Raw genomic sequence first — 16400 nt, 5'->3', positions numbered from 1 at the left:
TTACAAAAAAATTTAAATTTTATAAAAAAATAATTAACTTAATTAACAGATTTTTTTTTTAAATGTATACTATTTAAATAAAATATAATAAATAAAAAATTTAAATTTAACAAATTGATAAAATATGCAGCTCTCCATACGTAACAATATGCAGCTCTTCATATTTAACAAGGAGGGTGCGCCTAAAACATACATAAATAACTTCTGTCCGACATAATTCGTTACAGTGCAGCATTTACATTTTACAGTCTCCAAAAAGTCCAAATAATAATTATGCACTAAAATCCTAAACTTAATTTAAGACAAAAACTCAGCAAAAAGCGGAAGAAAAAAAAAAAGAAATAAAGAGAATAATTATTTTTCGGTGCGTGGGTAGCGGTGGTTTGCTTGCTTGGCTGCAAGAAGTGAGCAGAGGTGGCATATTCTCCCATATAAAAGGGTGTGCAGTCCACGGTTCATGCTCTTTCAGTCTTTCTTATTCTTACACTTCTTCTTTGCCTTCGTTGCGGGATATTCTAATTCAGCTCCAACAAGCGATCAAACACAAGAACTCTTCTTCTTGCTCTCTTGGCCTCACTCTTCTCACCAATGGCCGCTTCCAACGCTCGCGGCTCCACGAACTCCTTCGGTCACACTGAGATTAACTGGGACAAGTATTTTTCTTCTCCCTTTCTTCTGTTTTCTACTTTCCATTTCCTCTGTTCCTTTCATTTCGGATTTAGGTTTTCTCTTTTTCTTTTACTTCGATTTCTTGCTTCTATACTTTGTGCTATTTTGTGTAACCTTTTCTATTCTGTGGTTCCGTGAACTGTTTGGCGTAGTCCTTCAAGGAACTGTTTCTTTAAGCATTAGCATTTGGCAAAGTTATAGGGAGTGTAGTAGTAACTCTTGAAAACTCTGGTAATGCTTAGAAGCTGAAAGCCTGAATGTTCTTTTCCGTACGCTTGATTTTAAGCAGTGAGGATAATTCCTTGCATTGATTGGATTCAAGATTCAAGAATAGATGTTTCATCCTGGCTGTTTATATAATTTCTCGTTTCTCTATTGGGGATTTTCCATTTCTTTTGTAAATTCTCTCAATGTTAACAATTTTGGAACCTAGATTCTCGTGAAGAGTGGTGATATATTTCATTTGAGTCTTAACTCTTAACTGATAATATATTTTGTGGATGATGATTGAATTTACATATAGAATCTCTGTATCCTTATTTTATGTTCATTTAATGCTGTAGGCTAGATAAAACGAAGTTCTATGTTGTTGGTGCTGGCCTCTTTACGGGTGTTACGGTGGCTCTCTACCCGGTTTCTGTTGTGAAAACTAGGATGCAGGTTGCTTCAAGGGATACTGTGGAGAGGAATGCATTTTCTGTAGTTAAAGGGCTACTTAAAACAGATGCTTGAGCCCCTTACACTGTCTGAGACTACCCAAGCTGCTATAGCGAATGGGGTTGCGGGCATGACATCATCACTTTTGTCACAAGCTGTGTTTGTACCAATTGATGTGGTATGAATGATATTCTAAACCTGAACTGCTGAGCATGATTTTCTGTGTTTAAATACCTGAAGTAAAATATTTATTCTGATTGATTGGAAATTGGAACATATTCTCATGTTCTTTAACATTTGGCGCAATTCAATTTGATTATGGCTCTAAAAGTGTTTTATCACGCATCGTTCTTCCTTGTGATTTCAAACATTCTACTAGGATTTTTATTTCAAAGTGAAACATAATATATTCTGTACTATCAGTTTTGATTGAAAGAAAGGTTTTGCGGTCTAGTGGTTTGTCTACAGGGTTGCAGTGTATTCTATTGGAGAATCTTGCAAGATTTAAAGTAAACGCATGTGTTTTTAGTTTATTGTGTCTCCGTTATCGTGCTCTGCTTATGCTTCTTTTGAAGTGTGTCAACTGATAATGAAATGCTAAAATAAATGAGGGAAATTATTTTAAACTTGTGTTTACATCCTTTAAGCTTTGTTATTGATCAAATGTTTCTTTTATATTAAAAGGTTATAATTCTAAATGTTAAACTTTTACAATGAATTATATTTAGATTAGCCAAAAGTTGATGGTGCAAGGATACTCAGGGCATACCCGATATAGTGGGGGTCTAGATGTTGTTCGTAAGGTGTTAAGGGCTGATGGCATCAGGGGATTATATAGAGGGTTTGGTCTATCTGTTATGACTTATTCGCCATCCAGCGCTGTATGGTGGGCAAGTTATGGTTCAAGCCAACGGTTCATATGGAGGTGAGACATGGTAATGCATATTCTTTAAGTTCAGATGCCAAATAACTGTTGTATTACCTATACATTTTATTTTTATACAATAACAATAATAAATTGATACGAAAAAGCTACCCCTAGACTCTCATCTACTGAACCTCATATTTTCCTTTCAAAGTTGAATTTGAACTGTTAGGCTACTGTACCATGAATGCCATATGTTCATGGTTCATATATCACTATTAAAACGTAGATAGAAGATAGCCCATATATATGGATTTCTAAAACAGCTCATATACGTTCTGTTTATGCAGAGCCTTGGGACATAGTGCTGAACATGAGGAAGGCACTCCTAGTGTGCCGAAGATTGTATTAGTTCAGGCTACTGGAGGGATCATTGCTGGTGCAACTGCATCCTGCATTACAACCCCATTGGATACCATAAAGACACGGTTACAGGTATTCATAACTTGTCGACAATGTTTCTTTCTCTTGATTTTGTTATTCTGTGGTGATCACGGTAGTGCAGTATTAACTCTTTGCACTTTTTGGGTTTTGTCTTCTGGTTTTCATGTTGGAAAACATTTGATCACTTCATTATCGGTACTATTGCAATGAGTTATATTCACCTCTCCTTAGATCTCTCTCTCTCTCTCTCTCTCTCTCTCTCTCTCTCTCCCCTTGTAGATGAAATTTGGCCTTTTTTCTGTTTCCTCTCTTTCCATATCCTTGCATGTTTTTGCTGAAATCTTGATTAGCTTGTAGTGTGATTATGGATGCAAAAGTTGTACTGCATGGTTTACTCCAGCATATTTTGGTTTTGGTAAATGTTCTCATTCTAAAAATAGTAACTAAAACAGGAATAATTTTAGAAGAGTATGATCATTACTTATTTAGCCAGCCACTGTCTACTTAATTTTTTCTGACCAAATAACCTGCAATCCAGGTTATGGGACATGAAAAGACCACCTCTGTAAAACAAGTTGTGAGAGACTTAATCAGTGAGGATGGTTGGAAAGGTCTATATAGAGGCTTGGGCCCAAGATTCTTCAGCATGTCAGCATGGGGTACTTCAATGATATTAGCTTATGAATATTTGAGTAAGAACTCTTTCTCTGATTATATCCTCCTTTTTTTTTTTGTTTGTAGACAGTTGGGTTTATGTATATAATCTTGTCTAAATGTTTTCGAGTAATTATTGTTTTCTTCTATGGTTCATTTTGGGCAACTCTGTCTATAAGGGTTTGAACATCTTAAGTTGTCTGCTTGCATAAAAGTGGATAATCATATATTCATATTGTTTCCTATATTTTATATTGTACTTCAAAAGTGCAATTTGCTAACTGAAAAAAGAAGAAGAGCCATGTCTGAACCATTTTCTGAAGCTATTGCAACAGATGGTCGTTTTTTAGAGTGACTAATGTTTGAAGCCTTTGATTTCTTCCTATTGATTAGTTTTAGCGGTAATGAAAGGGAGACAACAACCCAAAAATCTAAAGTAACCTTGTTTAACTTAATATCCATAATTTCATGCATGTAAGATCCATAATTACATATTTATTACATCTAAAATTACCCAATTATTCTAGCATTAATTAAGAAATAAAAAATAAGAAAACTTAATACAAAATAAGATAACTGAGAGCTGTTTTGAGCTGATTTTCTATTATCTTTCAAATATTTTTGTAGTTTTACAATTAGCCGGACTTCCAAACAATGAGTAATAATAGCTAATTTATGGCTTGAATTTTAATTATATATCAGGTTGGCTAGAATTTTAATTATATCTCAAGTTGTTCAGTCTAATGAAGTAATGAACTTGTCAAATGTATGCCACACAGCTTTCTCGAGTGGCAGAATCTGTTTTGTATTGTCTCATTTGAGTACATTTATCCGTTGTTTTCCTTTCTGAAAATTGTTTATTTCGTTTATTGCTTCATTAACGTCATATACTTGTTCTTTGACTGAGGTTATTTAGTGATGATACTTGTTATCAAACCAATTTGATGCACTCTATATCGTGGTACTTGTTATCTCATTCTGAAGCTATTTTTATTTCTCCATTCAGAGCGTTTATGTGCAAAAGATGAATAGAAGCAATTGGTCTGCAAGCTGTTCCCATTAGTTAGCCAAGACCTGGTTCCCAAATCTACTTGGTATTTGACAAACAACACCATGAACATTGGAATTGCTGGCTGATAGTTTTACTAACTCATTATTCAAGAAAAAAATGTTAGATTCATAGATATAAAAAATTTTCCCAATAGAAAACTGCTAGTTCCATTCTTTCCCATAGTTAAATGGGATTACATGTATTCTTTTGCTTAGCATTGTTATGGATAGTGTACATTTTGCAATAAAAAATTACAATGAGATTTTGAGATATTTATGAGCTGTTACTTTGTTGCATGCACAAGGCGGGATTCGAACAATCTAAATTGGTTAAAATGGTGCACATTTATTGGGTTTGTTTTTTTGTTTTCATCGTGTTCACTTTTATATCCAAGAATGGAAGGTGTACAGCGAGGCGTGTACCAAAAAGTAGTGCAAATAATACAACTTTTTTATATATGTATAATTTAAAAAACAAATATCATTTCTGTTGTATGCACAACTAAGTCCCAGTTGAACAGTAATCCTCTTGATTGGTTGCAATAGACTTATTATTGGTAGTGTTGTGTCCTGCCCTTCTAATGATAAGGATTTGTATGATTTTAGATTACATTTAACGTATATTTTAAGAATGTTTTGAATTGTTTATGTTCATTTATATGATCGGTAATCTATTTACACCAAGTATAATTTTGTGTAAACAGCCACCATCATCAACATTCAACAATATCAAATTACTCACAACTAACAAAATAAACAATTCAAGCAAATTATTAACAGTCTAACATGCCAAGTAGGCAAAGTAACTGAGTAATCGCAATAAAAACATTAAGCCATGCGAAATGATCATTCTAATGATCCAAATTGAAAAAAATGCGATGGAAATGGAGACACAAAACAAAAGCGCCTCACAGCGAACAAATAGAAGCAAAGGCATGAAGCAGAAGCACGACGCAAAGGCATGAAGTAACGACTGTAACAGCGGCGGCAAGCAAGCAAAAGAGGAGTGTGACTGAGTAAAGATGGGGAGAGACCTTGAATGGCAAGAGTAAGAGACTGAGGAGTGCGAGGGTTGGGAAATCCTAATCTAACGGGTGTGAAAAAAATAAAAGTTGGCTTCAAAACGATGTCGGACAAACTTCAAACTTGCTAATTCATGAGTAAACTTGCGATTATAACTGAGTTTATGGAGTCCAGACAATTTTACTCATACACGAGTTTGAGACCGAATCAACTCGATTCTGTCACCTAAAATTGTAACCTCGTTCTGCAAATTAATTCGGATTTTTGACATCCATGAACCCACCACAATGATCAATCCATAATTATTAACTAATGATAGCTTCCATTCAAAGGTAAACAAAAACTATTAGATAAAGGGTTAAATAAATACATTGAAACAAAAAATAATGATACAACTCATCCAAAAAACTTGTATTCAAAAACTGAAATATCTTTCAGTAGATATGCCAAGACCAACTCTAAAGAGAGTACTCCGACGATCTTAATTCACGGGAAATGCTAAAACCTCCGCAGTCATTCATTTTTGCTTTCCTTTGGCTCAGGAACAACATCATTGTGGTCGCTGCCATCATCATCCACCTCCTCCACCTCATCCTCATCATCATCACCACAATCTTCATTCTCACTGTTAACATCTTTGTCATCACAAACTTCTTCCTCACTATCATCATCAAATTTACTATCACAGGTTTCACCATCACCATGATCCTTTTTAACTCCATGCAATCTAGCATAATCTTCCAGGGTTGCATTTGGAAATAAGTGCCCAACCTTATTGTCCCTGGTATCTGTTGGGTTATTTCTTGAACTTTTAGGTTTGTCTTTATTCATCTGATACCAAAATTAAACAAAGCAAACAATCAGTAATATGCACGTTTGGGGAGTAGAATGGGTACTCATCATCATATAGAAAATAGTAGCATGTGATTATGTGTATGTGCAAAGTTGATGCCACATACATGCAATGCATCAAAGAAACATCTTTTCAAAAATCCATAGTCATGTTTTATAATAAATGTAGCAAGGGACAAAGTGGAAGCATATATGCTTCGAAACAATTTAACAGACTTCGTTTTAGTATCTTACAGCCCGCAATAGTGTTCTCCTTTCTCTCTCCCTAGAATACTTAATAGCCTGCAGGAAGAATACCAGTATTACTATGAGTTTTCACCATGCAAGTCTTAACATTCATAAGGTATATGAAAAGGGGAGCAGAAACAGGAAAATAAACCTCCTCAAGCATCTTTTGTTCCGCCTCAACTTCAGCAGAATCTCTACAAAAAGGTTACAAAATGAATTATAAATACCAAGTAATCTTTTTATAAGATTATGCCATAACTGATGTTCCGAACAGTTCAATACTGATTTTACTAACAGAAGTTTAAAGCTAACCTTCCAACTATATTGTCCACACTGCAACAACACTTTGCGCATACACGATGCTCTTTTGCACACCCTACAGCAACATCAAAAACCAATCAATAGATGTCCAAAAAGCACATCCACAAGTTTCATATCAGGTTAAAAAACAACTAAGCCTTATGCTACTAGAAGGGTTGGCTATGGATGAAATAACGCCATAGTTGGCCCTATCATAGATCATATCTTTGTTTAGTGCATTATTATTTAACTTTCTTTTAATGATTTCTTCTAAGGTTTCTCTGGACCCCTCAATACTTTAGCTACAGTACTATCCTCCATTTCCGTCAGATCCACTATCTTAACTGGAGCTTTCATAGGCCTTGTCCAAACATATCAATAACTTGTAAGACAAGATTCTACCATCTTCCATATAATTCACACTACCACAGCTCCTCTCTCTAATGCCTCCGTTCATATTCCTTCCTATATAATTTATATCCACTCATCTATCTAAACATTCTCATTGCTGCTGCCTTAAGTTTATGTTCATGTTGGCTCTTTACCGCCAAACATTCAATCCCATATAACATTGTGTGTCTAATAGCTATATGATAAAATCTATCCATACATAATCTATAGTAACCAAGCTTGAAGCATTCAATCTTAATGAATAACCACCTAACTTGATCCTGTGATTTACATCTTCCTCTGTCACACCATCATTGTAGATAATGAAATCAAGATATTTGGTGGTATGGCATATAAAAAATGCTATGTGCACACCAAAAATTGACTACCAATTCAGCCACCATGTATTTGTGTATAAATACATGTATTGTTTAACTCAATTTTAATGTGTATTTTGCATTGCAACATGTATTTTATATCGGTGTCTAATTGGAGGACTGATTTTCATGTCCACGTAGCATGGTTTAGCAAACTCTTCACAAGCAAAAGTGTTCCATTCCAAGTTATAACTAAATATCAATCCCATAAACCCTAAACCTTTTATTCCACTAATTGGGAAAAGTCCACTCAAACAAAAACCAAAAAACAAAAGAATAACAAAAATGAAAGAAGAAAATAGACACTAACCAGAACACAAGTTATGGTAAGCTTGACGAACAGCACGCTTCGAGCATCTCTGACTGAAAAAAATAAATAAATAAATAAATAAAAGAAACGAAAAGACAGGAAGGAAGAGGTAGTTAGAATAAAATACCATTTGGCAGGTTCAACAAGAGGCTTGTACTTGCCATAACGGCGCTTCCAATCGATCTGGTCCTTGCAGCGAGGGCACACACCAGTTATCTCAGACAGAGGCCTGAACCTTCCCCCAACTTCCTGCGGAAACGAATATGTATGTGTTAATGAGAATGAAGATAGAGAAAAAGAAGAAAAGAAAGAATGGTTGTGTACAGTTTCATTGATCTTGCGACCGGCGTTGGGTTTCCAGGCAAACTTGTTCTGATGCTTCGGGGGCCCACCCTTCTTCCCGCCGCTCATCTTCTTATTATTCTTCTCACTGCCTTCTTCCGCCGTCTCGCATGCTTCGTCTCTTTACCAGGGCACACAATTATTTCGGGTTTTTATTTATTTAATTTATACAAAATGTTATTTTTACAATAAAATTATTCTCTAAAATAAATTATTGCCGTATTTATGTATATATATTTATAATTTAATATATATTTTATACTAATAATTAATTAATAATTAATTTTAATGTATTTTTAACATGGTTGTAATTTATGATAAATACCTTATGCATTTATCAGCATTTTGTTAAAAAAGATAATTATTTATAAAGTATTGTAAAAGTTGAAGCACAGTTCGATGCCTACATTTCTTTTTTATTTCTAAAAGAAATTATGGACCATTCATTAAAAGGAAAAATTGCGAAAGGAAAATTTATTTGGGTTAAAATTGTTAAATTTTAAAGATTAATATATCTTATTTTTATTTTATTTGTAAAAGATTATATTAAGTTTCAATTTTCAAAACATTTTTCATAATATATATTTAATATTAATTAGAATAATTTTTATTATTTTGATCTTTTAATAATTTTTTTTACATTTAAATATTTTGAAAATATTTTTAGTAGTTTATTTATTTTTTTATTTAGTTTAGCTTTCATTTTACTGTAACACAAAATATTTTTATAGAATAAACTATTATTTTATCACCCAGAAAGTTATTAAATTAATTAGTCTTTCAAGAGGGAAAAAGTTCATAAATTCTTAAAGATAAACACAAAATGTTCATAATATGCATGTCTTTGTCTAAATTTGAGGATATTTTACGTTCATCACTAGAGGATTACATGTGTTTTCTGTTTCAAGGGTTAAATTATTAGCAATATAAGGTTTATGTACGCATAAGATTTATGTTTAAGGATATATGAATTGAGGTTTATGGTTAGAATTTAGGATTTATGAATTATTATTTATGTGTTACGGATTATAAATTTACAGTTTAAAATTTAGTATGTATCATTTAAATTTATCAGTTTTATAATTTGCGGTAAAGAGTTTGTACTTAGAATTTGAAAATATACACACTTAAATAATTTTATTACATAATATGCCTGGTCTACAACATTTATTATACCAAATAAAACAACGCCACATGTTTAACTACTTACTTAGGGTTTATGTTTATATGTTTTCGATTCACAAAAAATAATAATATATGATTTATGGTTATTGGTTTTGTTATCGGGTGTTATATTATACAGTTTAGTATTTATAATCTTTGTTAATCACTTACACTCTAATTTTAACCCACAATTCAAAATTATAATTTCTAAACCTTAAATTCTAAACTCGAATCCTAAATCCTAATTTTGGAAAATCTAAATTACTCACCTTCGACGATATATTACCAACTATAACTTTATTTATCAAATTCTTTTTTACTACTAATTATTTAAATTAAACACTCAAATTTTGTTTATATAAAATAAGGTAAAGTATTAAATTAGTCCCCTATATTTGGACGTACTTCTATTTTAGTCCTTAAGATTTAAAGTGTCCTATTTGAATCCAAAAAAGTTTCATTTAGCATCAATTTAGTCCCACAGTGAGGTCAAACTTAAATAATTAACAGAATGTCCTACATAACAACAGTACAAGAACAAAATTGATAATCTGGAGAACAAGTACAAACTCTAGAAGTACAAAATCAACCGTTGATACATCAATATATTTATTTATTATTTTTCTTATAATATAAATAAAATATTTTTTATAGAACTAAAGAGAATGATAAATAAACGTATTGATGTATCAACAATTGATTTTGTACCCATAGAGCTTATACTTGTTCTCCAGTTTACCGATTTTATTCTTGTACTGTTGTTACGTATGACATTCCGTTAATTATTTAACTTTGACCTCACTGTGGGACTAAATTGATACTAAATGATTTTTTTTTATTCAAATAGAACACTTTAAACCTTAAGAACTAAAATAGAATTACGTCCAAACATAGGGGACCAATTGTAAGACCCGGTTAATTAATGGCTAATTAACCCATAAATGAGAATTATTCTAGAAAGCTAAAAATGTGATTTTTATGGCTTAATATGATAGAGGAGGTTGAGACGAGAATTTCGGTACCAATTTTATAGAATTCGGACAAAGATTGGACCGAACGGGTCAAACCGGGCCAACCGGACCCAAAGTGGGCCCTTGACCCAACTAAACTAAACCAAAACCCTAGTTTTCGGCACTCTCTCTCCTCACAACTCTCTCTCTCTCTCACGCTGAAATGGAGGCCATGGAGGGAAGAACACTCTCTCAAGTTCTTTCTCTCATTTGATCTTCAAACCACCATAACTTTTGATCTAGAGCTCCGATTGCCGCACCGTTTGCGGTCATGTGTTCACCGCGGAGAGCTCTACAAAACCCATACAATAAATCTTGAGGTAAGCCATGTTTTGCTCTTCAAATTTCCAGCTTTGATTTCGAGTTTCATGAGTAAAAATGTTGAGATTTTGGACTCTTTGATGTTATAGGACCCAACTCTCTTGAAGGAGAAGGTTAATCTTATCTTTTTGGAACTTGGGTGTGGTAAGATTCTCAACCTTAGTGTAATTTATTGTTCTATGATGTTTGGGTATTGAGATGTTGTGTATGAGTATGGTGATTGTGGCTTAGGTTGTGTATGTGTGAATATTAGAGCTTGATTGGTGACTTTGAAATGCTTGAAAAGGGATTTGGTGGTGAAAAATCTGTTCTTGAAAGTGTTGAGGCCTTGAGAGCTTGAGGAAAAATGGTTTGGAAGTGCTCCGGTTGAGCTTGGGAAATTGGCTAAGGTATGGTCTCGGTTTTCCGTATCTAATATGTAATGTGGTAGGAAATACTTAGGCTAGAGGCCCTGAGATAGGCATTGAATTGTTGGTGTTGTTGAATGGTTGATGTATATGATGTGGTCCTATATGTGATGATGATTATTGATGTCTTGATGGTATGATGTATGAGAAATATGCATGTTGTGATATATGCTTGATGATTGATTAAGGTGGAATTGTGAGTGAAACCATGTTGATGGTGAATATGATATTGAGCATGTGTAATGATGGTTAATTGGAAATGGTATTGTTGGAAATTGGGATGAGAAAGTATGTAAGACATGTTTATGTGTTGTCCCTTAGCCATTTGATTGAGAAGTGTTAAATTAGTGGGATGATGCTTTGTGAATTGTGGTAAAGTGTCAATGTGTGAGTTGAGGAGGCTTGATGTTGACTTTGATATGTTTTAATTGATTTCAAAAAAAAAGGGATGAAATTGGCATGTTTTGATTGATTTTGAAAAGAGTTAAAATTGACTTGTTTTGAAAATGGCAATTTATGGTTTTGTATGAAAACATGGTTTTTGGGCATACTTTGACGGGACATAACTTGGGCTACGGATCTTCGTTTTGTGCCAATTCTGTTTAGAAATGAAATTGGATCCGGGATGTCCATGCCGTTTGAAGAACGGGCGGAAGACGATTTAAAATGAAAAAGTTATGTCCGTCGGAAGATTAGGGGTTGAATCTGTGAATTCTGCAGCTTTTAACTTAGAAAAATTTTAGCAGAATAACCCCCACGCGTAGGCGTACTTGGTGCGTACGCGCCGTTCTTCTCGAAGGTGCCATCCACACATGCGCGTGGTGTGCGCAGGCGCGTCGATGCGCTGCACCCAATGCCCAGCTATTTTCCCGAAAGTTGTGTTAGGATTGTGCCAGTTTTGTGACTGGGGCGCAAGAGCACCCACGCGTACTCGTGGCTGACGCGTGCGCGTCGTTGGCTATTTTTCAATCCGCGCGTCCGCGTGAAGGGCGCATACGCGCCGATGAGTTTTGTGGCCATCCACGCATGCGCGTGAATCTGTTTTCATCCCAAAGTTAATTTTTGAGTTTTAAAAGCCAAATTTCATACTTCTAAGCCTCCGATCTCACCACTTATGTCTTAAATCATTATGATATGACTAGCTATGAGAAAAAGGGGCTAGTGAATGTGGTAACTTGCGAGTGAAGTAAGGAAAAAATGAATGATCAATGAGGATCAAAGATGATTATGCGAGATACGGAGGATGGCGGTGGAAGTGCTTGTTATGCCATGGGCCGAAGGGCCGTAATTGTTGATGAATTGGCTGGTTATGGATTTAACCGTGAGTCAGATGGCTAGATTATTGCCGTGTTACGGCGGAGCCATGATTATGGCTAAGTATAAATGTATATATGTTGTTGAATGAATTGTGAATGTTGCACTTCCACTGTTGGAGATGAGAGTTTCCCTGGAAGGAAGCAGTGACTAGCCACCACGTGCTCGTGATGGATATAGATCATGATTATGATCGAGTTTACAATGAGTATAACTCGAGTTGGGGATGTGCGACAGAGGGACAGTCCAATGGTTAGCTACCAAGACTTGTCGGGTTGGCTCTATAACCGACAGATGATATCATCAGCCATTAGGGACAGGCATTCATCGTATGCATACTATGTGGATTGATTGAGATTGCCTATTTGACTGCATATTACTTGCTATTTGTCTAAATGCCTTACTTATTCCTATTTGTATATCTCTTGTTTGATATAACTGTGTTTGCTATATTATACTCCTGCTGGTGGTTGGGAGGTCTGAAGGAATTGGAAAGGGAAGTATTAGTTAGACTGAAGGATCTTTAGTCAGATGTCCTTTATGGTTTAGCTTGTTTATAAGCTTTGAATTATCTGGAGGAAGTTCTAGGATTGCCTTCAACTTTCCTCTATTATTATGTATTATATATGTGGGAGCTGTTACCATGTTGGGGACCTCTGGTTCTCACCCATGCGGATTTTGTGATTTTCAGATGCAGGACGTGAGGCTTCTCGCTGAAGCATGCTGGAGACTTCTTGATTAGCGAAGATCCTTTGTTCTCGGAACTCTGTTTTGATTCATATGTTTTGTTTATATGCTTTTATCTCCATTAAATAATACAAACTGTGATGACTCTTCTTATAAGAGATTTTGGAGAATAGGTTCTCAGTTTTGTGTCCCTTTGAGTTTTCTTTGGATTGACACTCTTTTGTGTATATATATAATCTCGCGCTGGTTTATCTTTATTCGTTACGTTATCGATCGGAGTGTTGCGCGTTTTGAGTTACGATTTTTGTTTACCCCTTTTTCTTAAAAAGGCTTCTAGTTATAATCATTTCTCACAATACTATTTGTACTAAATTTTTATTTTAGTGGTTGTAATACATTGCCATCTCTAAATTATGACTTAAGCATAAGACTCTGTATGGTAGGGTGTTACACCAATTTAGTACTTTATCCTACAAAATAAAACTAATAACTGCTCATAATTATATGAGTACAAAAAATTTATACATGCTTTTTTTTTACTGTTTTTTTTTTTCATACTAACACACTCATTTAGACAGACACACTAATCTAGCCACCACTGCTAGAATTTAAAGCTGTGTGGGTTTAGTTTAAGGCAAATACTTTTTCAACTACATCACATGTCTCGGCCTTTTTTTTTCCAACTCAAAATAAACATGGGTCAAGACGTCAAGTATTCTTTAGCTCGCTTAGTGTGTATCTCAAGCCTTTGAATATACACATGTTCACAAACTCTATTATATCTCGACGTCCAAAAAAAAAACAAACGAATTATATTTTTGTAAAAATCATTTTTTTTGTCAAGTAAAAATTATTTAACTCCGTCCAAAAAATTGAATCCGTCTAACCTTGCACCAAGAAAAAGTCCACCTATAAGCCCATTCATTACCCCACATTAGTTACTCAGTACTTTCTAACATTCACAAATTATTAACTTAACCCATCACGTGAAACACTACAGAGTACTACTACTACATTGAAGAATTCGCCGAGTAAAATCCCATAATGGTCCTTCAGATTGAGCCCGTGCACCAATGTTACCCCTGACTTTCGAAATGCTCTAATTGCACCCTTCAGATTGAGCTCCGTGCGAAATCCTGGTCCCTCCACCCAATTCCGGCGTGACTCGGCAGCCGGAGCGCTGAGCTGGCAGTTCCACCACCTCCATGTGGGCTTCATCAACCTCCACCATCACCATCGTTCCTCCTCTCCTCCCAACGGAGCCACTACCCTTCTCTCTTCTTCCAATCCTCCTTTCCTTTCTCCCTTCCTCAAGCATTGCAGCCCTTTCCTTCTCTCAGTTCACCAGCTTTCAGATCACTACCTCAAAACCACCGCCACAACCCTTTCTCTTTTCTTCTTCCTCTCTTCTTTTCTCTTCTTCCTCAAGCTTGGAGAATATTTCTATACACTTTCAACAACAATCAGAATCCAACAAACTAAAGAAGCCACGCCCGCCCAACCTTCTTTCTTTCTTCTCTTCTTCTCTGAAACCCAGCCCAACCCGCAGACCTTCACACCAACCTTCCGTCCGTCCGTCCATTCCTACCGCCGGCGACCACCGTCGCTAACCCTCCCTCCTCCCTTCTTCCTTTTCTTTCTTTCCTATTTCTCCATTTCTTTCCTCCTGTACGCAACACCCCTATTTGTGGTGCCACCTCTGTCTGCACCTTCCAGTTCCGATGAAAACCACCAGCGGCGGCGAAACTCTATGCCGCTACGACACTACCTCCGCTCCTTACGCTATCTTCTTTTTTCACTCCTCAACGCATGTTCCATTCATCCTCTGTGTCTGTTTCTTTTTTTTCTAATTATTTTTTTTATTTGAGTGCCTTTTGATTCTGCTTTTACTAATCTTGTTAGACTTAGGACAGTTGATTATTTGTGTTTCTGGACTGAATGTGTATTGGCTGGTTGAAATTTTTGGGTTGATTGATGCTTACATTAAACTGAAATTGCTGTTTATGAATCCTGCATACAACCTGTTTGATAAATTGCCTGAAAGTTAAATCTTATGTCTGATCATCATAGGCTTCAAATTTTGTTTCCATTAGGCATTGTAACTCAGAGAAGAAGGCAAACCGAAATGTGAGGAAGGAGAGGAAGGTTAGTCATCATGGGTGATGGAAATGACAAGGAGAAGTAGACGAGGGGAGGACACTGACAGAGTAGTGGTTGCAGAGAAAATGGGTGAGAAAGATGTGGCGGCGCTGGGTAAAGGCTGGAGGTGATGGTGGTGGCGATGGAGATGCTGGAAGCTGCGATAGGGCTAGGGTTCGGTGCGTGGAAGAGGGTGATGAAGATGGCAGATTGGCGGCGACACTAAGCTCGGGCCCGGCAGAAGTGGCTCACCAAGAAAAAAGCTCGACGACTCTGGACCTGATGGGGAAGGAGAGGATAGAGGGAGGAGGTTGGACGCGGTAGTCGCAGATGGTGGAGGCTATGGTGGCTCGCGGTGGTGGTTCAGCCTTAGGCCAATGGAAAGAGTTATAATGCTTGAGGAAGGGAGAAAAGGAAAGGAAAATTGGAAGAGAGAAGGGTAATGGCTCCAATTGGAGGAACAATGGTGATGGTGGAAGGTGATGAAGCCCACGTGGAGGTGGTGGAACTGTCAGCTCAGCGCTCCGGCTGCTAAGTCACGCCGGAATTGGGTGGAGGGACCAGGATTTCGCACGGAGCTCAATCTGAAGGGTGTAATTAGAGCATTTCGAAACTCAGGGGTAACATTAGTGCACGGGCTCAATCTGAGAGACTATTATGGGGTTTTACTCAGAATTCGCCGCAATGTAATTGGTAGCTTATTGTATTTTGTTAGTTTTGGCACTATTATTAGACTAAAATTATTGTTATGTACATTGCCGTCGTCTACTTTATAAAATTATTGTGCATTGCCATTTGCCGCCCTCTACTTTAAAAAAGGGATCAAAATCTCTAAAATGAAAAGTTAGTAAAATAAACATTTAACTAGCTTTACATTAAAATACTAAAACTCTATAAAAAATTTTAATTAAGAATTATAATACTTTTTTTCATTTAATCAATTTTATTGGTTTAAATATTTGTTTCTTTATCTATATATGCCTTATGTAGATTATAGAGATCACGACTAGTTGACAGGCATTACCCAGCTCCTTCCTCCGTTTCCATGGGTCAACCCCGCCATCACAGTGTGAAAATCATTGAGCAATGTTCAATTTCACCTCCACCAGATTCCGTTCCACCAACTTCGATCCCCCTAACATTCTTCGACCTCCCTTGGTTCTACCTCCATCCGATACAACGCATATTCTTCTACGA

The 16400-nt window shown here is 35.9% G+C and overlaps 3 protein-coding genes across 3 annotated transcripts in view; 2 read left to right on the top strand and 1 right to left on the bottom strand.

Annotated features, from left to right (window-relative positions):
• The first annotated feature begins 392 nt into the window (after window positions 1-392).
• On the top strand, window positions 393-4668 carry LOC107471389 (uncharacterized). Its single transcript, XM_016090848.3, is given in 7 exon segments — window positions 393-653; window positions 1233-1394; window positions 1396-1504; window positions 2055-2251; window positions 2542-2686; window positions 3174-3327; window positions 4296-4668. Coding segments are annotated over 7 exon segments (858 nt in total). The 5' UTR covers window positions 393-588; the 3' UTR covers window positions 4322-4668.
• A 1273-nt stretch (window positions 4669-5941) lies between these two features.
• On the bottom strand, window positions 5942-8302 carry LOC107471380 (uncharacterized; the record flags this gene model as incomplete). The annotated part of the gene is given in 7 exon segments (XM_016090839.3): window positions 5942-6193; window positions 6449-6496; window positions 6594-6636; window positions 6755-6818; window positions 7820-7872; window positions 7947-8068; window positions 8144-8302. Coding segments are annotated over 7 exon segments (669 nt in total), but the record flags the coding sequence as incomplete, so codon positions are not given.
• Window positions 8303-15302: 7000 nt separating this feature from the next.
• LOC107471331 (coumaroyl-CoA:anthocyanidin 3-O-glucoside-6''-O-coumaroyltransferase 2-like) overlaps window positions 15303-16400 on the top strand; it is a 16939-nt gene continuing 15841 nt past the window's right edge. Inside the window, exon 1 of the mRNA XM_016090773.3 lies at window positions 15303-15523. Within this exon, the coding sequence (XP_015946259.2) occupies window positions 15303-15523 (221 nt within the window). The remainder of the gene's footprint in view (window positions 15524-16400) is intronic.

Source organism: Arachis duranensis, chromosome 10, assembly GCF_000817695.3.
Source record: "Arachis duranensis cultivar V14167 chromosome 10, aradu.V14167.gnm2.J7QH, whole genome shotgun sequence".
NCBI lineage: Eukaryota > Viridiplantae > Streptophyta > Magnoliopsida > Fabales > Fabaceae > Arachis > Arachis duranensis.
The sequence above is the reverse complement of the archived record's forward strand: the minus strand, read 5'-3'. Positions and strand labels throughout refer to the sequence as shown.